This window comes from Odocoileus virginianus, chromosome 15, assembly GCF_023699985.2.
Source record: "Odocoileus virginianus isolate 20LAN1187 ecotype Illinois chromosome 15, Ovbor_1.2, whole genome shotgun sequence".
Classification (NCBI taxonomy): domain Eukaryota; kingdom Metazoa; phylum Chordata; class Mammalia; order Artiodactyla; family Cervidae; genus Odocoileus; species Odocoileus virginianus.
The window spans coordinates 35283335-35309997 of record NC_069688.1 but is presented as its reverse complement, the minus strand read 5'-3'; the positions used below and the strand labels follow the sequence as shown (position 1 = coordinate 35309997).

At 37.3% G+C, this 26663-nt stretch overlaps 1 protein-coding gene across 3 annotated transcripts in view; it reads right to left on the bottom strand.

The window, feature by feature from the left end:
• The window catches only part of TRPS1 (transcriptional repressor GATA binding 1), a 269545-nt gene that overhangs the window by 197190 nt on the left and 45692 nt on the right, over window positions 1-26663 (bottom strand). The window contains exons 2-4 of one of the 3 annotated variants that reach the window (XM_020883381.2): window positions 21712-21870; window positions 17455-18383; window positions 2903-4029 (exon numbers count right to left, since the gene is read on the bottom strand). In XM_020883381.2, the coding sequence (XP_020739040.2) occupies window positions 2903-4029; window positions 17455-18383; window positions 21712-21748 (2093 nt within the window). In that variant the 5' untranslated portion in view covers window positions 21749-21870. The remainder of the gene's footprint in view (window positions 1-2902; window positions 4030-17454; window positions 18384-21711; window positions 21871-26663) is intronic. The other 2 variants (XM_020883385.2, XM_020883387.2) reach the window with 2 other exon arrangements.

Genomic DNA, 26663 nt, shown 5'->3' with positions numbered 1-26663 from the left:
TCAAAGAGTGGAACATAACTTTGTCATAATGTGAAGTATGGGAGATCATAAGTAAATATAAAACATAAAGAAAGGAGAATTGGTCAAATTTCACTTACTAACTGGATAATGTTGGCAGTTCAACTCAGGTTAAACCTGGTTCTTTGGGGAAAAGCCCGTGGGATGAAATCCTCACTGAGGTTTTTCTCTGATAGCTTTATATCAACTCTCTTGCTTCTCAGCTATAGTTATTTCATAGCTACATCATTTCACACATTGTATAGCTTTCCATTTATACTATCTTTTTACTACATTGGAAGTCTTGTATATAAAGTACTCAAAAGTTTAGAATATTCCACAGTAATAACAGAATTATGGTAAAAGTTTCCCAACATGAATAATATGAATAAATATAAATTTAACTAGAAACTGTTATAATGTGGTAAATTTGTCTCCTCTTATAGTATCTCCAAAATTAGCATTTTGGGAAAGTGCTTTGATAGCAGATAATGTTTTCAACATTCATGTGACTACTTCCTTTTATATCCCTGGAGCCTCCAATGTCCAACTTTCAGTAGAGTTTCTTTATACTTCTTTTTGTTTGTTTGTTTTTTCTCTCTTCATACTTCTTACTGAGCTATGACTACTGAAACTGTAAGTCTCCACATTTAGAATATTTCTGTAAGAACTCTGATTAGAGATAAACTACTCAGCACCCTAAAGGACCTAGGACCACACAAACTACACTAGGTTTTAAAAATAAGTGCATGAGTATTGTAATATTTTAGAGACAAGGGGTGCTAATTTTGTTTTAATCTAATAAATGCTGAGAGGTTGATTTACATTCAAAATAGAGTATCATTTTGTGAGTCCTCAGAAGGGTTCCAAGGCCATTCAATAATCAAAGGTTAAACTAAAACTCACTATGGAGATTTTGACTCATTCATAACTACTGTGAAGGCAAAATCTCACTGGGATTTCATCTATTTAAATACTCAGTGAGTACCTATCACTCCTCCAGGCACTATGCTAAATCGTGCAGAGACAACAGTGAACAAAACAGAGACTGGTCTCTGGAGCTCACTTTCATTACTGAATATTAACTAAACTCAGATTATTCAATAATATTCTTATTCATATTTTATTTCTTAGGAGATTTTTGTCTATTTAACCAAAACATGGAATCACTATTTTTCCAGCCAAGTTTTCAAGCAGTGGTCTCACTTTCCTCAAAAAAAGTCACTCATTCAAGGGATCAGATATCTACATATATCTGTGTGTGTGTTTGTGTGTATATTAGCTAATATCTTCATGATTTAAAAAAGCCTCCTCCTTCAAAAAAAAAAAAAAAGAATGAGTTATCTAATTTTTGTATCACTTAAGAAATGTATATGCACAGTATGTATACTAACGGCTGGGAAGAAAGCTAACGTCTGCCTGCCCCAGAAATAAATTAGCATGCAGCTAACATCAAAAGAGCCAAAAACACTCACTGCAAGTGTGAACTCATATTTGATTGCAGGACTGTGTCTTTCCCAGGTCTGACCTTATAAATTAAACAGTGTAAATCTCAAGGAAGTGTTTTCTGAACATTTAGATTCACTGTGAACATTAGGATGCCCTTCAAATTAACATCTAACATTATTAGCCTATTGTTGGACATAAACTGCTTCATTACTGGTGACTGAGAAAACATATACACCCTGGTACGAACACACAACTTATAAAAGAATGGGAGGAACTATTCAAAATCTCGGGATGTGAACATTCAAATAACAATTTTTTAACTAGGATATTGAATCTGCATATGGAAAAGCTCTTGCAAATAGTAAATAAAGCTCTTTACTTTGATGCTTAGAAGCACAACAACAAGAAAATACCCAGTACTTGGGAAGTAATATCTGAATGCACTATACTACAAAGATTTTGTGGAACTAATTCCTACTTATAACCCAGTCTCAGTTTAAATACCCCTTCCTAGCAGAGACATTTCCTCCTTTATCATACTGGGCTATATTGTCATTATATCCAAATGCAGTGGTCTCCACTTCATCTTTTCTGAAACTCTTCACTCTTACAATGAGCTGCTAAGATCTTCCCTACTAAACCATAAGTTCCATAAGGGCACCATCTATGTTTATCTTCTTTTCCCTTTTATAATCAATGTCTTGGCAATATGTATATTTTTGGAGTAAGCTAGTTAAGGAATGGATACATAAATAAAGACATGAATTCTAAATCATCTCTAAAAAGTAAGAAAGACAAATTGGAAAAGTTAATGTCTACAATGAGAACAGGATGAAAGGAGAAGGGAAACATTAATACACCCTACATCTATTTAAGAATCCGAAACACTTAAGCAGCTTTACTCATTCAGAGTGTAGAGAAACCCACTTCTCACCTTCAGACTACCGTCTGTATGCAAAACAAGGATGTTGCTTAGTTTTTTTTAAGCTAGAAGAATGTCTGATTTCATTTGAAAAGCAAAACAAGCAATATGTTCTCAAGTGAATTGTTTCCCAGCTGGAATAGAGAATAGAACCTATTACGGTGGCATCTTTCATTTGGAAGCTGCTCCATGAAAAATCATGGGATATGGGGTCACACTCAGCAAAGGCAAATCAACAAATTGTGGTAAACCCATCAGCATTATCAGCATCATTGTGAATTTTAAAATATATTCAGTAGCTGGTATAAAACAGGTATGAAACATAAATCTAAACAGTCTGAAATAAGTGACTCAATTAAAATCTAGGGTTATCATGTCCAGCAATATGAAATCTGCAGTTCTATGATCTTATAGAACATAATCTTGTTCCATAACTTCCCAGGTCACCACAATCACTCCCTACAATTCTTGAGTCAGCTCTCTGGATAATTTCTATCACTTTCTCCTATGTCGTCCCCCCCACCCATGGCTTACCTGTAGTGTCGGGAAATCTCTTCTTCCACCTGGGTAATGAAATCACATTTGGTACATGAGTGTTCTTTGCTTTCCTTGACAGCCGGCTGCCCGTCTGGCCCTTGCAGGTGGCTGCCTTCCTGTTTGACGTCCGAGGCCTGGGACTCGTGCATGCTCTCATAATGGAAGAGGAGCACATCCACGTCGGGGGTGCTGAACGAGCACTGGTGGCACTGGTGCTTGACTCGCGAGCTTCCGGCCGCCCCAGGAGACAAGTGCAAGAGCAGGAGCGCGCAGTGGGAACAATTACTCTTCCTACAAGCGAACGGATAAGTAATTTCTCCAAGGTGCTTTTCTGGGCTGCAAAGGCCTCTGGGACAGAAGGGACAGTGTTTAATGGTACACTTATGAATGTTATGGAGCTGCTGATAATGACGAAGAAGTGGCCCCACCACGATGACGTCGGGGCCATGGCTCTTGGAGTATCGAAAGTCACAGAACTGACAGTTGTAGCTGGTGACCATGTTATCCTCTGCCCCCTTGCTGGAGAAGTCCTTCTTCTTCACCCCACTAGAGCCCTTGTCTGCCTTGGTCATTGGCTCCCCGTCTGCACTTTTGGGTAGATCATTCTGATTAATGACAGAGCCCCTGGAAAGCTTATCATTCAATTCTGGATTAAGGCCGCCTGACTGCGCTCCACCATGCTGCTTGCTGTAATGTTCTAGCAGTTTCAGTGAGCTCGAGGACTCACAGCTGAAGCTACAAAACTTACACCAGTAGTAACTGGTGGCCTCGGTACCATTTTGTCTCGAGTCAAGGGGCTTGATGGGGACTGAGTAACCAACGGGTGTGTCATCTCCCGCCTTGACTGTGATCTTGTCCTGCCATTTGCCCAGGTCTCCAGCATCACCAGACCGGACGGCTGGGATGCATTTGTTAGAGTTTTTCTCTGAAGGTTTTGCACCCTCAGAGGAGGGGAGAGAAGCTTTTATTTTGTTCGGGTGAGTCTGAAGAAAATGTTGTTCTAGTTCTGTTGATGAGTTGCCCATGTAAGTGAAATTGCAGAATTTACAGCGGAAATACTTGGTGTTTCCTTGGCAATCTGGTGTCTTCCGGCCAATGCCAATGAATGTTCCACCTGAAGTGACCTGGCAGAGAAGACATGGATGTTACTTTAAAGGAATCATTAATTCAGCGTTCTCTGTAGGCGGGTGGAGGCGACACTGCCAGGTATTCTACATCAAAAAATACAATAGTGCTTCTGCTTATGATGAAATCACTTGAATAATTAGAGCCAAAGAAATTCACTCTTCATTACTCAATAGCCACTCTCTGAGAGGCTCATTATGCTAAACATTTTTGGCCAAAGTATCAGATGAAGGTAAGTAATAAAAGTACTATAACAAATTCAAAGGATTTAATAATATATACTTTTAAACAAAAGACTAAGAAGATGACTTTCAATTAGAGGTTTTACGACTGCCTCCTTCAAATCCCGCAGAAGCATCCAAATCACTGGGGATTTCTTGTCACAAAGCTAAGGGTTGCTGTCAAAACCAGAGGCAATTGCTCAGAAATTACTCAATGCAGGCGCTCTCCAAGGAAATCCTCTGTTCAGTTCCTACGGCAATGAGGCTGCAAAGATGAAGTCTATCTTCCGGGTAAAATAAAAGTGCTAAATGACCACACAAAATGGTTCATGGTTAAAGCCCAAGTACGCAGTTAGACTGAAAGAAAAACGAAATCTCTGGGCTTGAAATCTTGGTGAAGGAGGACTAAGGTAAGGAATTTAATAAAATGTTTCCCAATCTAGAACAAATAAAATGAAGAAAAGCTTCATGAGCCTTATTTGATGAAGGCTCTGTCTCATAGCAAAGACTCAGCTGCTCTGATGAGCTGGTCATGGGGATAGTCAAGGACTAAAATAAAATAATTCCACCATAAAAATCACAACAGCTTGGTCTCTTATCCAAAATTTAAAAAATTGTATACAGTGCTAGGGCAACCACAGCCTTCAAAGGGCATTTTCTATAAAACTCTTCTCTGGGTATACCACACCAGGTGGCTCAACTGGGTGCAAGCACCCAGCAGTCAAAATTCATGGTTCGAAAGAGTTTTGACAGAACTGGTCCAAAGGGGGAGAAATTTCCTTTTTTAACAATCAGGGGAATTTTTAAAAATTTTCCAGCAACCAGATGTAACAGATTAAGCACGTGGCATAATTGTGTTCTTCCTTCTTTCACAGCTGCTCAAAAATGACATGTGTGATCACTGCTCATATCCAATTCACTCCATGAGAAGAAGTCTCAAGCATCTCAAAATCATTTAAAAGATTCTACTTAACATGCAAATAATATTCCTTTAGCACACTGAGAGACGTGGCTGTACACTACTCTACAGGACCAAGACAGAAGTCCATCTGCCACTTAAAGAGGGGTGTGACCTGGACAGAATGACTTAACCCCTCTAGCAACAGCTTCCTCCCTGGGGGCAACCTTTAAACTTACTTCCAATATTACAGTTTGAAAAATGTGCATGAACACACCAACAGCTCAACATTTACTGTACATTAAGATAATAAATTACAAAGGACTCCCACAGTCCTTAATCGAAGATGACAACGTTTCACTCTAGACAATGTCTAAATTTACCATGGCAAGCCCCCAGATCGCAGTCTGTTGGCAGCACAGCATCATCTAATCAGAAGGGCAGGACTGGGGGCACCATCCCAGGCAGCAACCTGACAATTAATCACTGGTGTAAAAGATGTCAAGGCCAGACCACACAAGATAAGTCTAATCACCGCTCTAACCTAGCATTTTAGAAACCAAAGCAAATAAAACTTGCAGTGAAATGTAATGTGTAACACTGTAAATTCCTCCATTTTCTAATTCACTAGAAATGAGAAGATCCTTGCTTTCAAAATCAAAATGAAAGCTTTCAATGGCATGGCACCTACTCAGGTACTTGGGTCAGGCACTTCAATTTGAATCGAAAGGCACAAATTCATAATTATTCCCATCTTCTCTAATGTAGGCAAAGAAAGCCAGTGTACAAGCTCTAAAGATGGAAATATGCTTCTCTGGGCTACCATGTTTCTTCAGAGTTGCCGAGTTCCCCTAACAGAAAATGTTTTGAACTATTGCTTGTAGAACAAGGATTCCTGAGAAACCACGACACATCATCACTATTTCTTTGATTTTGCAGTTTTCAAGCCTCATGTGTCAAGTCCACACTGCAAGGGCTGAGCAAAAAGCTCATCCAGTGTTAAGAAAGCCCTAAACTTAAGATTTTGAAATGAATTAAAATGACTATGAAGCATCACAATATCTCTTTCAGTATTTGACATCAACTTTAAGAGTCAGAAAATCCAAGCTAAGAAAGACTGCTATCCAGTGAACAGGACATTTCATACCAAAAACTGCCAGTTAAACTTTTTGGTCTGGAATTAATTAAACTACTGTGAAAACTGTATTAAATTTTTTGAGTTGGTAGTGTCCATGTGTCTAAATAGTGTGCAGGTATGTGCGGTTGCTCCAGTCAGGTCAGACTCTTTGCAACCCTATGGACTATAGCCCGCCAGGCTCCTCTGTCCATGGGATTCTCCAGGCAAGAATACTGGAACGGGTTGCCATGCCCTGCTCCAGGGGTTCGTCCCAATTCAGGGATCAAACCTGCGTCCCCTGTATGGCAGGGGGATTCTATATGCACTGAGCTACTGAGCGAACTCCATTATTTAGGATGCTTTTAATGGTTATATATTTTATGCTAAAAACTGCCTTCATATTATTCACTGTCCTTCAAACAACCAATAACACAAGGATCTCATTTAATGAAAAGAACAAAACTGACATATACAGATTATCTATCTGCCTTCCTGGTAAACAGCAGTTAATCACATTAGTATTACATATTATTAAAAGTTAATACACTATTGGAATTACATATCCTATACATTATAAAAGTCAACTTTAGTAAACATAATTACTCAGTGTTCTATTTCCTTTCTCTTTCAAAAAGAAGGTTTTAAGGCTACATTTGTGGCCATTTTTATACATTATAAGAGATGTGGCAAAATATGATTGATGTATATCATTTAACTGTCATTCGGAAATAAAATATAATTTCTTATTTTAGGACACCATACTTAAGACTATTGACCATGTCCATTTAATTTCATGACTCACAAATGTTGACTTAAAACAATTCTTTTCTAGATTAAACCCAAATACACAGCAAGAACAGTTAATGCAAAATCAATGTTTTGCAGCAAAAGTTTATTTAATCTTATTGCCAGGAAACAGCACCTACACTTTTAGAGAATTATTTCCAACTTTCCAAGCGGTTGAACCAAGCCATTAGGATAGAAAAAAACTTATTCCCTAGCTATGACTATACTAAAAAGAGATCAGAGAAGAATAAAGAGTATAAACCTCAATGCTTCTTCTTTTGCTAACCAGAGCTCTACTAAAAATCTATTAATCCAGCAATGCCTTAGATACAGATATCCACATTTTAAAATTCCTTTTAAACTGCAAATTCTATTTGGGCCAAAACTGACACCTAATCTCTGTAATAGAGATCAGGTTACAGAAGTAAACAAACTAGACCTCACTTCTGTTTTTAAATTACCTATATTGGGGGCTTCCCTGGAGGCTTAGTGGAAAAGAATCTGCTGGCTAATGCAGGAGACACAGGTGTGATCCCTGAACTGCGAAGCTCCCACATACCTTGGCACAACTAAGCCTGGGCGCCACTACTGAAGCCTGCATGCCCTAGAGACCCCGCTCAGAAACAAGCGATGTCACTGCCGTGAGGAGCGTGAGCATCACAGCTAGAGAGGACCCCTGCTCACTGCAACTAGACAAAGGCCAGTGCAGAAACAAGGGGTCAGCGTAGCCAAAACTAATTCATTTTTTAAAAGCTCTTTTTAAAAAAATGCTTATATTTTATAATAAAAATTTGAAGGGAAAATATTTTATTCATTTGTGTCTATCTTTACTTGCATTTGTTTGCTCTCAAGGGAAGTCTCAAGTCAAATTCTGTGCAAAGACACATTATTTAACCTTCTGGAATCTCAGTTTCCTCATCTTTATGGATATAAAGATTACTGTATGCCTTGCCACTTTTTAGGATTATTATGAGGATCAAGTGATAGAATGCACTTGAAAGTTATTTGAAAAGTCTAGATCAGCCTAGAATTCTTTGATCTGATGGGAATGTTCTGTAGTTGTCTATCCTGTTGAACATGGCGGGCACTAGCCACATGTGGTTATTAAACACTTAAAACAGAGCTAGTACGAATGAAGAACTGATTTTTTTTAATTTATGTTGTTTTAATGACTTTTTCATAAATTTAATTAACTGAAATTTAAATAGCCACACGTAGTTTGTGAATACCATGTCAGACAGCACACTCTACAGTACTATTCACATGAATGAAACTATTATTTAATAAAATGAACTATCTCATGAATTTCTCCGGACACTTGAAGAGACTAAACAGAAGGGGAAGTAGTAAAGTCAAACTCAAATACTTATCACTGCTAGTATTCTTAACTGTAAACAGAAAAGCTCAATTCTGTTGTTACTAACCTAATGCTTTCATTTACATTCCTTTTTGGACTGGACCGAATGAATGGTATCTCATTCATCTTTGGAAGTAAGCAGGAGCACCATACGCTTTGGTTGAATGGAGATATGAAATCTCCCACCTACTTGGGATATGGGAGCTATAGTAATTCACAGCCTTATTGTGATTAACTCAACGTGACAAATGGGCTTCTTCAAACAATGAGACAAATTGCATCTTTCACCCCAAAACAAACAGATTATGGAGTCATTCACTTGTGAATCAGAGTTATACAGAAACACCCAAGATATGTGTTAAGGCATGAAAAAGAACAGATTTTATTATAAGTTGTTTTTTTACTGATGGAGGACTATGACGTCTTTTTATTCTATTTTAACCTCAGTTCTAAAAACTCTTCCTTCCATGTAGTTTGTTCCATATCTTTCATTTATAATTTATCTACATATGGCTTTTCACAAAAATGTTTCACTACAGAAGTTAAAAATATAAAAGGTTGGCTTTTTTCAAGGTCTTAAACCTCAATTTAGCTCTTTCCTTCTAATAATATGGAACAAAAACTAGTAAGAATCGTATCTAAAAGAATATGTCAAAGGGAAGGATCTTTTAAAGCCTCAGAACTCTTAAAATGACTCTTTAGTAAATGTACTTATTTTCAATGGAACAAAAAGAGTTGTTTGAACTAAATACAAACTCTTCCTCAGATGTGGTTCATTTTCAAGTACTGTAATTGACAGCAACAGAAACAATTAGGAGGGTACTAATTTAAAAGGACTTGAGGTTACTGGTTGATCATCAAAAAAGTAAATTCTTGACAATAAAAAGCTAAGTTGTTAAAAATCACTGTTCAAATACTAAACTCACAAATAATGTGAAGAAATCTGTCAGGGCCCATCGTGGCTGAAAATAACTAAATTCAGGATCAAAGTGCTAATCTATATTGGGGCTGTTTCTGCATTGTACAGTGCTTCAAAAAAACACTGCAGAATATAGAGTGTGCTTCAGTGATGTATCTTTGATGGAAATTATATATTTAAAATTTCAATAACAAACCTAATTAAATGGCAATCAGCTCAGTCTCATGTTATCATATATCACATATATATATCATATATGTGATATATATATATATAGCCAGAATAAATCCCATAAACAACCTTGTCATTTGGATTTACAAAAGCCAACTATTTGGGTGGGGCCGGGGGAGGGGTGGGAGTGGACCCATAATTTAAATTGGTAGAAGGGGCAAATATAAGGGTAAAATACTGCCCATTTTTAATTATCTACATTTTTATAATAAACTTTTTGGATTACAGTAATAAACAGTCTATCTTAAACTGGTTTTCCCATTTTACTTAGCTTAATATCAATCTAATTTTCTATGGTTATTTGGTATTTGGAGAGATAGAAAACCAGTAAACTTTAAAGTCAGTCTCACTAATTTAGAAGATAATCTCTTGGGAGAAAATATGCAAAAGAAAACTGAAAATGCAGTGCAAGTAGATGATAAGGCTGAGTCCATTATCCATAACACTCCTCTCCTGCATCTGATTTGCCATCACTGCTGGCTCAGAATGGAGATAAATATTAATTGTGTGTTTGTTCTAAAGAGGGTCTTAATGGGAAATGAGAGCTGAATCACTGTGGAACATCCTTCCTTCAGGGAATGGTGATTTGTGGCATGCCTACTACATGCCAAGTGCTGAAAAGACTCAAAGAAATGACAAAATCCCAAACTCCCAACATGTCTGCATTTCAGTGCAGAAAGTTCCCAGCTAAATAAATGAAAACAGTGGAATATGTACTTTCTGCTCAGAGATGTACCAAGTTCCGTGATCACACAGAGGAAAAGCACCTAACTAACCCTGACTGGTCTGCAAAGGTTTCTGAAAGGCGGTGACAACTGAGCTGTGGACAGATGAGTTGGCATTTGGGGTGAGACTGAAAGGTGGTGATCTCAGAAAGGCTTTTCAGATGCAGGAAACAAAATGAGTAAAACATAAACGAGGATGATACAGTGCAGGCTGTTCTCAGGAAACATGGAGGAATTTTGGGGGTGAGAGAGAATTTGGAAAAGTGATGTCTTGATGGAGAATTTACATTGAATTATATGAGTATACTTAAAATAATGTTTAATAAAAATTTATAGAAAATTTAATTATGCAAGTATAATTTAAATAATCTAGTTTTTTAGACTCTATAAAACACAGGAAGACTGATAAGTGGAATTTTTAAAGATTAAAGAAAGGAAGGAAGGGAGGGAGGGGTGAAGGAAGGGTATGAGAAGAGATGGGGAAAGGAAGGACAGAGAAAGAGGAAGGAAAGAGGAAAAAGAACAGAAAGAAACAGGAAAAGGAGAGGAGAGAAGGAGGTAGGAGTTGAGAAGGAAAAAGAACAGAAGGAAACAGAATGAGAAAGAAAATAAGCAAAGAAACCATTAAGAATATACTTAGAAAACATTAAGGGTGGAGCTGGGGAAGGAATAAAGAAGAAAGACAGGACAAATTGTTCCATTGTTTGGAGAGATAGAAATCAGGAAGACATCCAAGGCAACTGACATTTCCAGCCTGACTGACTTGAAAATAGGAACCTAGAAAAAAAGAGGAACACAAAGTTGTTTCAGGGAAGGAGCTAACAACTTTACTTCTACATGTGTTGACTTTGAGATGCCAGATGGAATACTGAGGTGGTGCTACCTGCCCATCGGCTGGAAAAACAGGTCTTAGAATAAGCTACTGTTTATTGTAAGATTCCCAATATGTTACTGGACCCATGAAGGAATGCATGTGCTCTTTGATATCAACAGGTCATCTAACTATTAAAGGAGCAATACTGGACAAGTAGAATTCCTAAGTTCCTCATGGGAACCCCAACTTACTTTACTTTTAGGATCCAGACACTTCACACAGCTCTGAGCATGTGATGGGGAATGACATAAATCAGACATGCTAAGGGCATTCTGAGCGTCTCTGCCTCCACACACATTCCTATACTTACTGTAGGCAAAGAATAAAACCTAATTACACAACTTTAAAAACATATGGAAACTAGGTGCATCTGCTTAACACTGAATCTTCATAGAAAAACCAACCTAAACTGTGCCTCATAACCAGAAGAGGGGAATACAACTCTGAGATCATCTATTAACTCATAAATTCCTAAAAATAAGTCCTTCAAACAAGGGGAATATGTAGTAAATCATATGAAGTAAATACATGGACAAAGTGTCCCTAAATATGGGGATAAAAGACTGCATCCTTAATCGATGAAATCAAAATTTGGCCCTTACGCACTCTATCAGAAGTATCTTCTGTAGCCAAAGTACCAGTGAAAATGAATCACCGTAATTGAAAAAAGACATAGCCGCGAAACTCATTATCTTTTCAGTGATTTCAATTATAAGCTAGTAAGTTCAAATAAAGCAGCATCACACTACAGAGACTGGATAAGAGACCATCACAAAGTCCCCAAATTCAAAGTCCCACAAAATCACTGAAGTCCCCAAACTCAATGTGACTCAGAGAATATGCATCAAACAGACCTGGTGTACCATCTTATATCTCCTCCCTTCGCCTATTTGCTTTTCTAGTTGGAGTAAATTCAGTCCTACAATTGAGAAGGCCTTATATCATAGTGGTTGTGAAGATAGTTTTCTGTAGCCTATTTACCCTGGTTTACATCCCACTGACCCACTTCCACAACTCTGTGAACTTGGGCGGGTTACTTTCCTCTATGCTTACTCCCTCCTTTTCTAAAATGGATATAATGGTAGTGTCAACTTCAAGGGTTTTTATGAAGATGAGTTAATTAATACATGTACAGAGCTTAGGTCTATATGCACATATGAGAAACCCTTAATAAAACTAGCTATTATTAGGACTGAATCCAAAATTGGGGTAAAAAACAGGACATACATGTAATTTTGATTATATAAGCTAAAAAAATAAAAGAAGGATTGGTCAAATTTAAAGTAATACAGAAAAATTTTACATTTGATTTTCAATTAAAATTAAACAAGGTCTTCTTTGATATTCTGAACATGCTTAACACTGACTTTAAGCTTTAGAATCCCATCATGAAGAATTCAAGAGGTCTACGGGCTAATGGTTCTGAGAAACAGACTCCATAAAGGAAATCAGAAAATGAAAGAGAACCGCTCTCCTTCTCCCAACTTTCCTGGGGTTAGTACACTCCATATGTATCTGTGTCTCCAACAGCTGTGTGTATGCTGTAATTACAATGACCCAAGAAACAAAAACATTGAATAATCTGCTGACTTGATATGGCTAGCAGAACATGCCATTTGGGGATAAAATTTTTATTAAGAGTTGAATAATGCTAAATTTGATTGAACGTACAGATAGCCATGATTCCTTCTTCTAAACATTCTGCCGAGAGAGAAATACAGATATTCAAGAAAGTGATACATGTTCTCCAAACGATAGCAGATAAACTGAAAATCCAAGAAGGATTGACATTTATCAGGCTGACCCTCCTGTAACAAAGCCCAAGGAAGATTTAATGATCATGCAGGTAAAAGGATTAGTGAAAATGGTCAAACTATTCTATTCCACCCAGTGGCTACATTATCCAGCTCAGTTAACTTCATGATGAAAATAACCTGGTAAATGCCAGAACTTTGCTTTCCTTTTACAGCCTTAGGTTGAGCATATGTTTTATTTTGCACACTTTATTACTTGTTAAAGAGACACAGTCCTGAAAAATAAGTATGGCTTCACAGACCAAACACTCTGTACTCTAGAGAGAGTCTGAAGTGACTCAAGTCTCATTCACCAGTTTTTTTAAAATGCAATTGTCCTCAACTCAGAAAAATAAAGCAAGAGAACCTCCTAAGCGCCACAACTTCCCTCTTGCTCCAAATCAAAGGAAACAGAAGGCAAATAAATAAATATTTGGAGGTTAAAATTCAAGAAAAGTCAAAATCGACCAAAATGAGATGAATGTTCTCTGGATTTTTCTCTTTTTTCCCAGACCAAACTGTAATCCCCTGTTCAAAGGAGAGTATGGGAACATGTTAAGAATCTATAAAGCTCATAGAGTTAAATATGTTGAAAATACAAATACAAAAGACGACTCCCTAGCTTGAAAATCTGTTCTTCTTGCTTCTAACATGGCATATTGTGCAACTCTGCTAAACATGTTTTATAAAACAGAAACGTAGTGCTCCTAGCTCAAACACAAGACAGTCACTGAGACACTTCTGCTGACCTTAAAAATTTCATTCAGGGCTAAAATGAATTTAATAGCTGGCATCCAGGCTTGAATAATGCAAAATAACAGGGAAGGTTTCCTAATATGCAAAGGCAACATACACATCATGAGCATTTATAAACTTGAGCTAGCTTAAACACTTTCCCGTGGGAAGTACAACTTGACAAGACTCCGACTTTTATAACCTGATCTGAGGGCTAAGAGCTCCCCCATAAAGATGACGCAAACACCCTAATGCACCGCACATTAAGCCCCAATGAAACAGCAACATCCGTGTTTAACAACGCAGGCCTCCACTCAGCAATGGTTTAAATATAAGCATAATAAAGAAGATTAAAAAGAAAGAGGCTGTAATTACTTTTAGAAGAACTCAATCTCTTCTCCTATTATTGGTGAGCCTCAAAGGCTGAACACAGGTAGCAAAAATTACATGAAGGGTTTACCCACCATGTTGCATTCATTATTTGTAAAAACTTAAGCATAATAATCGCTATAACATGCAGAGGAAATTTAAAAATTGAGAAAATAACATCCTGGTCAAGTCCATGAGTCTTAACCTAGCCATTATATCTTTCCTTGTTTCTTCTTGTAAAAGATCAATATTTTTCTCCTGATTTCAGGGCTGGGTATGCTACCTCATGGTGTGGGAGGGGAGGGGGGCAGGAGGGATCTGAATTCAACAGGCTCAAAAATGCCTGTCCTGATTTTATGATGAACCTTTGAAACTCCATTATCTGGCTGGAGATTTTTCGATTATGAAGGAGAAAAAGACATTGTTATTTGACATTATTTTTTTTTTAACAAATCTGTAATTCTTTGACCTCATGATGTATAATAAAATTTACACAGAAGTGGATACAGTCAGTTACAAACAAGTCCAAACTTCAATTATTAAAGCCAAATAAATGTCAAATAATCTGAACTTGAAACTAAAATCTTCAAATTTGTTTCAATTATATCTTTTTCCCCAACCCTATATATCATGCTTGCACTCAGGTCAGTTCAAATTATTTAAAACCATCCATGTCAAACCAAAATATAGATCAAAGCCACAGAGTTCTTAAGTCCTCTATTTCTGACTTCTGTTCCTTTTTTCATGGCCTAAAATGTCATAAATCTCTCATTAACCACCAACTGTCCTGAATGTTAAAAAAAAAAAAAGAAAAACTTAATTGAAAAAGATGAATGAATCGCACATCTATTACTTCAACTGGCTTAAATTACAGATTGATGTTAATAATTCCTGGAATGAAATGACTATTTGTCTGTAATCCTTGTATTTACCAACATCTTTCTATCAGAATACACACAAGCCATTAATTTGCTATCACTTTCTGACAAAACTGCATTAAAGAAATTCTACAGTCAGCATTTTACTTCCTACAGCTTTTAGTCTCCACACAGTTCACGTGTCAAGGAAAGAACCTCTCAAATGGCATTTCAGCGACACAAACATATGTGGATGAAAGGGGGGGGCAGTGTTCAGATGTGCTTTTATTCAATTTGTGCATATAGGGAAGCTATCTGATATTTATTCAGCATAAAAATATTAATAAGTTATTTATCTTCAGACATGTTCTGCATCAACATCTGGTGTGTGTATGAAGTGTTCAAGATTAGCATTTGGCCTGGAGTACATTCAGTGGCCTTTTCCCAAACTGAAGAAAGTTAACTCTCTTTAGGCTGGTTTCTCTCTCCAACCATTTCTTTCAAAGGATCATGCACTTTTTCCATAGATCGCTGTTCCCTATTTTTAACCATATTTTTTCTCTTTGGAAGAAAAAAAAATGATTTTAACAAGATTATCTCCTTGCATGTGATCTCCTACCATTCTGTCTTCTTTACTGGGCGCTGCTGCAAGGATTTAGGAGACAGCAGAGTCTAGGATCAGCTGTTTTATTTCTAGTTCTATTAGTTCAAACTCAGATAGCTCCCACATCTGTTTTATTTCTAAAATCACTGCCCAGGAAAAGTGTCCAGCTCATTCTACCCAAACATAAACTTTACTATAAATAACTAGGAACCTAACAAATAACTGTTTGGGGGAAATGGAAGTGTGTTTAAAAATCTGAATTCTTCCAAACTATAGGCCCTTAGTAATCTTGGTTTCAGAGCCTTCCTGACAGCCAGGATCAGCTTTCCTTAGAAGTTGTCCCCAGAGTGAACAAACTGAAACTCTGACCGGAAATCCAGGTATTAACATCATATTCCTCGCTAATTGTAAAACACCATTTCACATACTAACATTATTCACTTCTAACCCTTTTATCTAAGACACGTATTTGCTTTCCAATCACAGTTTGACAGCAGAGTGTATCTGACATAAGACAGTGAAATGATCTTTAATAAGACAGCAGTTCAAAGCATGTAGCTTTCATGCATAATAACTATGTTGGCTTAATTTGCTGTGCCACAGAAATCATTCTATTTGTGGATATTCACAAAGTAAGATGGAATTTTTAAGAGAGCTTTCCAAAGATGAAACTGGATTTTTTATATCTTCTTTATATCTCCCTTAAAGTGATAAGACTGCCATTCTGACATTTTTAAAGGACGTGGAAATTTCTCTTCTGATCTCTCTTACGAGGATTGCAAAATATGTTCACCCCCTGTTATATAACCCCTTTGCCTGCCTTTCTTATTTGGCACTAGGTCAAAAGACAGGTCTAGAACAAATGTGTTATAACTACTGAGTTGATAAAAATAACTGATATTTTCAGGGATTGAGGAGGTCAAATAAAGTGTGATGCGATTTCATTAGTTCTCCAGTACTTCTTCTAATCATTCCTGAAGAAGGTTAATATTAAACCTAATATGTTTTGAAATCCCTGGCCTAATAATACAATAAAAATCTACAGACTGTAACAGAAACTAATACACTTTCTCAAGCTGATCGTCAGTGTCAACTATACTAAAATTGCTAAAATGAAATGAATACATTACTTAAGAGTCCGTCCTGCATTTCATTCTATTTCAAATGGTGGATTTTTTTTTTCATCTCACATATGCCATAAACTAATACAGAGGGCAGATCAAAAAGGTATGCCATTTTTAATAAAAGTAGAAATCTAAATAACTACTAAATGCTTTCATAAATTGCCATTTTCCTTAAATACAAGAAGGAATGCTTTACTGGTCCACACCAAGGTCATTCTGGTGTCCCTAGTAGTTACAATCACATTGACTTCTTTCTGAATCAATGTAAAATTTTATTTCCAAAGTTTCATTTGCAATTATCTTGCTTTTCAGTAGTACATCTCTGCACCCACCCGTGTGACCCAATTCTGGTCCAGTTCAGTGTAATATCAAATCCTCATCCAAGACACAGGAAAAACTCTCCCTGAAGGAAAGACTCTTCCTGAAAGAAAGACTATAGCCAATTTTTATAAGCTAAAACTAGAACAAAGCATGAATTATTATCATGTCAAACCATAAAGATTAGTGCCATTTTTGGAAGATTCTGAAAACATCAAATTACCATGAAATATGTCCAGAAATATGAAGCCTAGCTAATTCGATGAAAAGACTTTTCCCAGCCTAATAGAAATGTTGGGATTAGTTTCCATGATGAGAGGCTAAAGATAACTCTTGAACACACATTTGGATCAAACAAATGTGTCTGTCTCTTCTGCTTCATCAAGCAGGCTACCCCTTTGGTATTGGGAGCTTGACTTAAACACACATGTAGGATTTCACATTTCATTACTGACAACTTTTCCTGTAAAAAAAGATCACAATACAAAGCACAAACCTGTACATCATAGGTCCCGTTTAGTAAAACAGGCCTTGAGGAACTGATATCCTGCAACACACCAGAAAGCACAGATCGGTTGACTTTCTGGAAGTCTTTGGAATGGCTGAACTGCACCATGTTATGAAGGGCCAGGATTTTGCTGTCCAGCTCAGCATCCTGCCTGGTGCGGTTATGCAGTCCTAAGTGATACTTTCGGAAGTGCTTAATCAGATCTGTGGGGTCGTTGCCATAGTAACCGTATCCACAGATATTGCATTTAAAGTCCTGAAGCTCTGGAGACAGAGGTGCCGGGTCTGGGTTGTCATTAACCAGTACATCGGTTTTCGATTTATTCAGTCTGACACCCCCATCTGAAGGCACTTGTGGGTTTTTTGAGGCCGCTGAAACTGGGCTTGAGCCTTGACAATTGGCTTGACCACTCTGCGCTAGCCCTGTTTCCTCTGTAGCCTTCGGTGACATCTTCTGGTCTTCCTTCATCTCCAGTGAGTCCCCTGACGGGGTGCAGGCCATATCTTGAGGGTCATCTGCCTCTGCTCTTTGAGGAGACTTCAAGGGCTCACAGACTCCCCCAGCAGCTGGAGATGAGAAAGCCAACATATTTCTCTCTGTCACCTCATCATGTGAATAGGAGGGAAGGTTTCCTCCCTTACTGGGGCTTTCATAATTAAAGCCAGCCTTCTCACTCAGGACTGAGCTTTTCAAGTCCTTCTTGCTGCTAGAAGATGGATCCTGGACATGCAAGCTATGTTCCTCCTTATTATTGAGTTCTGCAGCATCACTCTGATCCGTAGTTTCTGACATCTGATCTGCAGAAAATTCTTTGTTCTTTCCAGGTCCCTTGCTTTCTGTACCGACAGGCTCCAGGGTCTGACCCTCGCCTTCACTAGCAATGTTTCTCAGAGGGGGGTTCTTTTTCCGGACCATATCTGTAAAAACACAAGAGAAAGGAAGATACAGGGTTATTTGAAATTTGCAGGCATGTAATCTAATCGAGAACAATTTCCTTACTCTATTCAAGGCTTTTTAAGGCACAGAACAAAAAATTGTCTCTAGGAAAAAAAATCAGTTTTAAAAATAGCAAAAAAATGAAACTGAAGCCAACAATTTACATTTAGAATTATTTTTGTCACAAAGGGTGGCTCATTTATTACTTTAAAATGGTTTCATGAGTATCAAGGTATTAACTATTATTACTAGCTCTATCCTCCTATAAGTTCATCTTGCCTGCCAATTACACTCTTTGCTCAGTTTCTTTCTTCAGTTAGAGTTGACAGATAAATGTGTCTATATTTATCCATGTTATATACTATGTGTAATATGTACACATGTTATGTTTATAGAGTATATATAGTTGTTTATGTTTACAGAATATATGTTTTGTGTTTATTTATATGATATGTATATGTGTATATAAACAACTATAAAGTGAAACTCAATACTGTTACACACTGCGCAACCAAGATATAAATATAGTTTTAACCAAAATATCGTCAGAGTCAAAAGACAGAAAGAGCATGTTATAAACAAAGTGAAAAATGCCTCTTTACTTTTAGAAATGGAGGATAACAAACGTTTCATCTCTACCCTACCGATAAATTATGTTAAGCCCCCTTTTGAGGGGGCTTGCCTGAAAGAAGGGGAAGCTGGTACACATCAAAGTGACCAGACTGGGCTTTGCTAGTACTCCATCCTGCATGATGGAGACCCACTTGAGCCTAGGTTTCCAGGCACAGTGTAGTGGAAACAATACCAATCCCACCATTAGGAACACAATGGAAATTGACTAAAGGAAATAATTCAGTTGAACCATGTGACATTGTCATTCTGGCAAACTGTTAGCAGTTGCCTATGGTACACCCTCACATGCTAGCTCAACTGTGCCTTTTTTAGGGTCCACAGAAGAAAACTGTGGGGAGTCTAACGAATCAGAAATCTAAGGGAGTTATCTCTAAGGAGATAAGAAACAAACTGTATCCTGTCAATAAAAGAATGCAGTAACAACGGCTTGTGGAGAACTGATGTTCATGGCCTGTGTTCCTTAATTCTCCAACCAAACAACTGAAAGAACTCTGTATGCCATCACCCCAACTGTCTCTCAGAAAAATCCACCTGTAGACTAACCAATAAACCAAGCCTTCTTTACTAGCTGACATTACCACAAGGGCAGATTTAAGAGAGAGAGTTACATGATTATCCAAAATGTCCTTTACTGGAGAATCCAAATCAACAGCACATTTCAGTTGTTCTCATGTATAATTTCTCACAAGTGCTTAAGAACCACACTGGCTTCGGATATGTGGGTAAATCTTTGCTTGTGAAAAGCTGCTTATGCAAAATTTTTATAAAATGAATCACTGAACCAAGACAACGCACTAGATAGAATAAGGAATTGGTTAGAAGGTAAGAATTCACTTTCTTGAATAATGTCACAAACAGTATAACAGTACTTAAGAGAATACACTGCTCTTCTTTTATGCCAGAAACATCAGTCATCTAATATTCAAAGACTCTCTCACTTAGAACAATAAACCAAAAAGAAAACAACTACTTATAGGATGAAAGGCTGCAGTTTCAAGGGAAGGTGATAGTCATGAACCATGTAAGCCAGTCTGGCAAGGGGATAGGGCATGGAGTGTGGTCTTCACCTTGGTGTCACAACCATTAGCTCCTAAAGTTAACTAAGCCATGCAACCATCATTTAAAAAAAAAATGGAACACTGGTTAAATAATTTATAACATTTGCATTTTAATGTCTCATTTGCTGATGTTGACATTTTAGGAGACTTCTATTTTTCTGTCAGAAGAGACAGCGCTTGGGAACTTGTACCAATGAATGGAAGACTGGAAGGCAGTTTCACTGGTAGTCAACAAAGGGAAAACTAAGAAGGAAAGAAAAAAAGAGAATAAAAGGGAAGCTTGAGAAATAAGCTATGGCCTAAAATATAAGAGTTTGAGTAAAAAATATACTGTTTTAACTTGACCTACAGAAAAGGAAATCCTAATTTACAGGGTATCAGCCATGCCTACATACAAAAATGTGATGATTGTGTATGCCTTTCCCTCCAGAATTTCCTGTTTGTTTTTCCATTGGATTTAACATTGCTTCCATCATATAAATAAAATCCAACAGTGATGCACCAAAATGACATAAATACTGCTACATAGAAAAGATAAAAATCTATATGAAAGTCAGGATTCATGAAGAAAAGAGGATGAAATAATCCAATTCATTAAGATTATCCTTCTATTAAAATGAAAAGAAAATGGTTTATTTTGTTGCTGTTGTTTAATCACTAAATCATGTCCAACTCTTTTGCAACCCCATAGACTGTGGTTCACCAGGCTCCTCTGGCCAAGGGATTTCCCAGGCAAGAATGCTGGAGTGGCTTGCCATTTCTTTCTCCAGAGGATCTTCCAGACCCAAGGATCGAACCCATGGTTCCTACATTGCAGGCAGATACTTTACCACTAAGCCACCAAGGAAGCCCCAAAATGGTTTATGCCCACATATCGAGGTCAAGGAGATGAGAAAAACAGCGAGGTCTTACATAGCAATGCAACTAAGATAAAACATTTATTAGAGATGAACAGATAGTAATGTGTTAATAATTGAAAAAATTAATATATTTTCCAAAAAAATACATGGATCTTGCTGATTTATTATCATCATGAAGAAAAGTAATTGGTTATAGTTAAAAAACTATTCAACAAGCATTTATCTTGAGAGAAAATATGATTTGCTTAAATTATCATCCTTCCAAATTTCAGTGCCTTCTTCCACCCAAAAACAGAGCTTTACAACTCGTATGAGTCACTGAATAAGGCCCTTAATAATATACATTGCAAAGAATGTTAAACTGCTAAAACTTCAAAGAAGCATCAGAAAGGTCACTTAGTTTTTTTTTTTTTTTTTTTTTTTGCTGTGGAGGGACGAGGCATGTTCTTTTTAGTTGCTTTTAAAAAAATCATGGTTAATTTACTTGACTACACTTTGAAGTAGTTAGAGAAAAAATAATTTTTTACTGGAATGATATCGCCATAATTTTTCAGAATGACATATTATGTAAATATAAGCACATTTGCAATACTTTTAAGTGGAAGAAACTCCCCTAGCAACTCATAAGTTAGATACCGTAAGACTAGACCCACCCTCAAGTTATTATCTCTAAGACAAATAACAGATTGCATGACGTTGTACTGTGTGCCAAGAATTTTTCCAGTTAACATTTTCACTTGAAAAAATAGATCACATACTTGTAAAATCATACCCAGCATTGACTTCATAAGGCATGTGGCTTTAGAGTGCTTTTTACAATTATTAATTCTATTAGTCAACTAGCAGGAGGGCTAATGCAATTGTCTTAGAAGATGCTCAGAAGACACAGAAGACATTTTGAGAGCTGATCTGTACATCTGCAAAACAAAACAAAAAAATATTTTCCTTCCTAAATGATGTAAACATATTTGAATGGATCACACCTAAAATACATTAATATGCCAGCACCGCAGGCTGCTTGAAAGATACCTGATAAAAGCAGAAGCAAAGCTTGGGCAAGATTTTCTCCCTCCCCTGGGTTTTAATAAAGCAGCAGGAGAAGGAGGAACACAATACAAAAGATTAGAGAAGTCATTCTCACAGCTGACTGTGATGTTGGCAAAATTAGTTAAGCTCGAACTCCCCCTGAAACCTAAGAACCACAATACTTACCTATACTGGAGTGGGGATAAAACATTTTAATTAATAATTATAGAGGGGATCTGCTTCTGGAAAAGATACGCAGTACACCTGCCAATGCTGCACAGTCACAGCTAAAGCCAGGGAGTGGTGCCCATGACCAGTTTCCTACAGATTCATAGTACCAGTGCACATATGCCATGAGGCTGAGAAGAGAACTATTTCAATGTCCTAAGGAATTCTGTATCAGATCTAAGTACACCTTACCAAGAGTTACAGAAACATTACACCTTATGTGTTACCTTTCTATCTATTTTCATTTTGATAAATAAGGTTGTAAAGTTATGACTCAACCAGCATTTAACCATCCTTATATCATCATTTTTATTGTCTGAAAGTATTGAGGTAGGGTCATAACATAATTAAACAGATGTATTGTGTGTGTGTGTGTGTGTGTGTGTGTGTGTGAATGCTAAGTCACTTTAGTCTGTATTAGACTCTTTGCAACCCTATGGATTAGAGCCCAACAGGCTCCCGACCTTAGAATCGACTCTGTGTCTCCTGAGTCTTTTGCACTGGCAAGTGGATTCTTTATCACTGGTGCCACCTAGGAAGCCATATATATATGTATAATCACATCAGTGTACCTTAGTCATCAGTTTTGGCAACTCTTAAACTTTTTCATTCTATTATACAGCAATATTCCTCACACTGACTCCCATAAAATTTCAAAATGACAATCAAAGTAGGTCCACTATAGACAGTCATTTAGGCAACAGGGCAATATATGAATAAAAAGTGAATGGACAAAGAAGCTGAAGAATCTGAATGAGCACTCCAAAGCTCAAAAGTGACAACTTCAGTCCTCTATTTAATTATGAGATAAAAACTGACCGGGGAACTGGCTAGGAGTGTGGAGGGTGATAGTGACCATTCCCACATTTACATCATTTTCCACCTATACTAACACATGAACACTATTATGTGCCATGACGGTTCAATTCAGTTCAGGTCAGTTGCTCAGTCATGTCCGACTCTTTGCAACCCCATGAATCGCCAGTCCTCCCTGTCCATCACCAACTCCCAGAATCTACCCAAACCCATGTCCATTGAGTCGGTGATGCCATCCAGCCATCTCATCCTCTGTCATCCCCTTCTCCTCCTGCCCCCAGTCCTTCAGCATTAGGGTCTTTTCCAATGAGTCAACTCTTCGCATGAGGTGGCCAAAGTATTGGAGTTTCAGCTTCAACATCAGTCCTTCCAATGAACATCCAGGACTGATCTCCTTTAGTATGGACTGGATGGATCTTCTTGCAGTCCAGTTAAGCAGGTTCAAAATAAATTTAGCTTCCTAAAAATGCTCTATCTATATTAACTTTTATTACTTAGATATGACATTCCATTTGCAGAAAATCTCAATTTCTATTATTTCCTCCTATCTTAAAACTTAAATCTAAAAGTTTTCTTTGCGTTTTTAGTGAAAGAGTTTACTATAAAAAAGCATAAGGTACCACACTATTTCTGTGTTGCAGTATTACTTGGACAGGTTTATGCAGTGGAAATAATCAGCATTAGAGCTTAAAATAGAATTCTGGTAACTACTTTATCTCACTGATTAAAATGCTTAAATATAAAAGGAAAAAAATTTTTTTCTATAAACGACTGTGACTTATGTTCTCAAAATGGCACCTTTAGAACCAAAGGAATATGTTTTCTATTACTACCCAGATGTTCTGAACTGCCCATTATTTAATTTTATTTCATCTATATGAATATCTAAACATATACACACATGCATGCATACATGCGTGCACGCTAAGTCACTTCAGTCATGTCCAACTCTTCGGACCCGTGGACTGTAGCCCAGCAGGCTCCTCTGTCCATGGGATTCTCCAGGCAAGAATACTGGAGTGGGCTGCCGTGCCCCCCCAGGGGATCTTCCTGACCCAGGAATTGAACCCATGTCTCTTATGTCTCCTGCATTGGCAGGCAGGTTCTTTAACACTGAGCCACCAGAAAGGCCCATATACACACATATTTATGGAATACACTTGCTCAAAATAACCCTGTCGTAGATAATCAAAATAATTATCCTATCACAGGAATAAACTATCACAGTAATTTAAAAAGAGAGCTGAGATCACACAACCATCCAACGCAGATGAGGGTGAAGTTTTATTTCCATTAGAAGAGAAACTCCTTGAAGCTAAGAGATAACTCCTCTATGCTCTTTGTGGCAACTTGATCCTAAACACAATAAAGAATCAAAATCTCTTTAAGAAGGTGGAAGGGTACAGAGATCACACAGCCAGTTTCTGAACCTGATTCAAATCACCTGCTGATGTAATTAAGGACAAGCCCCTTTCTTTCTCAGAACCTCTCTGATGCTGCTGCTGCTAAGTCACTTCAGTCGTGTCCGACTCTGTGCCACCCCACAGACAGCAGCCCACCAGGCTCCCCTGTCCCTGGGATTCTCCAGGCAAGAACACTGGAGTGGGTTGCCATTTCCTTCTCCAGTGCATGAAAGTGAAAAGTGAAAGTGAAGTTGCTCAGTCGAGTCCGACTCTTAGCGACCCCATGGACTGCAGCCTACCAGGCTCCTCCGTCCATGGGATTTTCCAGGCAAGAGTACTGGAGTGGGGTGCCATTGCCTTCTCTGCAGAACCTCTCTACTTATGTGTATAATGAGGGAATTATAATAAATTATTTCTAACCTGCTCTCTGCCTCTGAGACTCTATGATGATGCTGGCTAATGGCTTATGCACTTTAGTTTTCCCTTTACTCATTTTCCTTGAAAGACTACAAAACATTAAGCCATCAACAACGAAGAGTGGCATAAATATCACTGACACCTACCACTCACTGTTCTCCATTTCCTCCACTCTCATTCATTCATTCAACAACTGTCCATCCAGCATCACCTATGTGCTGAAAACACAAAGCAAGAGGACTTCACTTTTAATCTTTGTCATCAATTTAAGAGAGGAAGGACGTTCTTCAAAAAGTAAAGGAAAAATTATATGGAACTTCTCTTGCTCAAAGAAAAACCTAAAATGAGTACCTACCTCCCAAGTAAGGCACAAATATTATGAGAAATCAGCAAATGCATATAGGCAATGAAAGGGAATTAAAAGTAACTTCAGAGTGTCACTCTCCAAGTTCCAAGTATGTATTTTTTTAATTTTTTAAATACTTTTATTACAATTATTTTGGTGATTTTTGCCATACGTCGACATGAAGCAGCCATGGGTGCACATGTGTCCCCCATCCTGAACTCCACTCCCACCTCCCTCCCCATCCCATCTCTCTGGGTTGTCCCAGAGCACCAATTTTGAGTGCCCTGCTTCATGCATCAAGTTCCAAGTATGTATTTTTAAAAGTTCGTTTAAGTTAAAAAATAGTACTGATGAATATCCTTCACACTATATAATGAACACACACTAATGATATGAAATTTGGTTTACATATATATGTATATACAGTATATGTGTATAATATATATAAAATCTGAACAAAACTGAAAATTAAAGAAGATGATGTAATCTCACCTCAATCTCTAATCCTGCTGAGTATGATCTGCATTATAAGTAGCAGTTCTTATCATCATAATATATAATACCAGATGACATCTTCTTCTTGTTTTTCCAGATCATAAAACTCTCAAGGATTTAAAATCAAAGCTTAACACAAAAAGAAAAGATATGATAGTCTTCTCCTTAATATATATTTCTTCCAGGCTTGTTTGTATCAACAGCCCAAGAGTATTGAGTTATTAACTACACATTTCTTATAGCTTTCATTAAAGAAAAAAATTAAAAGGAAAGAAGAAAAAAAAGAAAAACACACTGTTTCTTTTGATCAAAAGTCCCCCACAAAGAATTTAAAGAATTAAGCAAATGATAGCAAAATAAAAGGAAGGTCGAATCTTGGGCTCATGGCAAACTAGATAGCTTCCATATGAACAACATATAAAGTTCAGTTTTTAAAGAACATATGTGTTTGCTCATTGGTTTAGAGGAAAAAAACTTGAATCCTGTCTACTCCGTATATACAGATCAAAATCAGATCGCTTAAGTGAACTATAAAACACAAGAGGACATTGTTTATCCAATCGCAAACCCAAGAATTGCTCGAGTTTAAATGTTTTCTGTTTCTACTTCAATGGTAGGTCACTTTTTTTGTAAACTGCTTCAAACTTCATAAACCCAATGTCAAATCCTGTTCTTTGCTATCCATGTCTATTTAATTTGCTCTCTTTGAATTGATTATTCCTGAATCTTTAAAGGTATTTTTGGACATCTTAAATCCTGTTGAGATTTAAATGTCATCACCTTCAAACAACTCCCATCAAATAAATCTCTTATTAATTCACATCAAATTAATCCATAATGATCGCTTGTATTAACATATGCTTCAGAGCACAAAGCCCATTAATAGTCATCTGGACACTAGAACTAACTGGAGCCTTAGTGAGATAAAATGCACACTATTTAGATATCCTATTTCAAAGAGTTCTGATGCTGGCCCAAA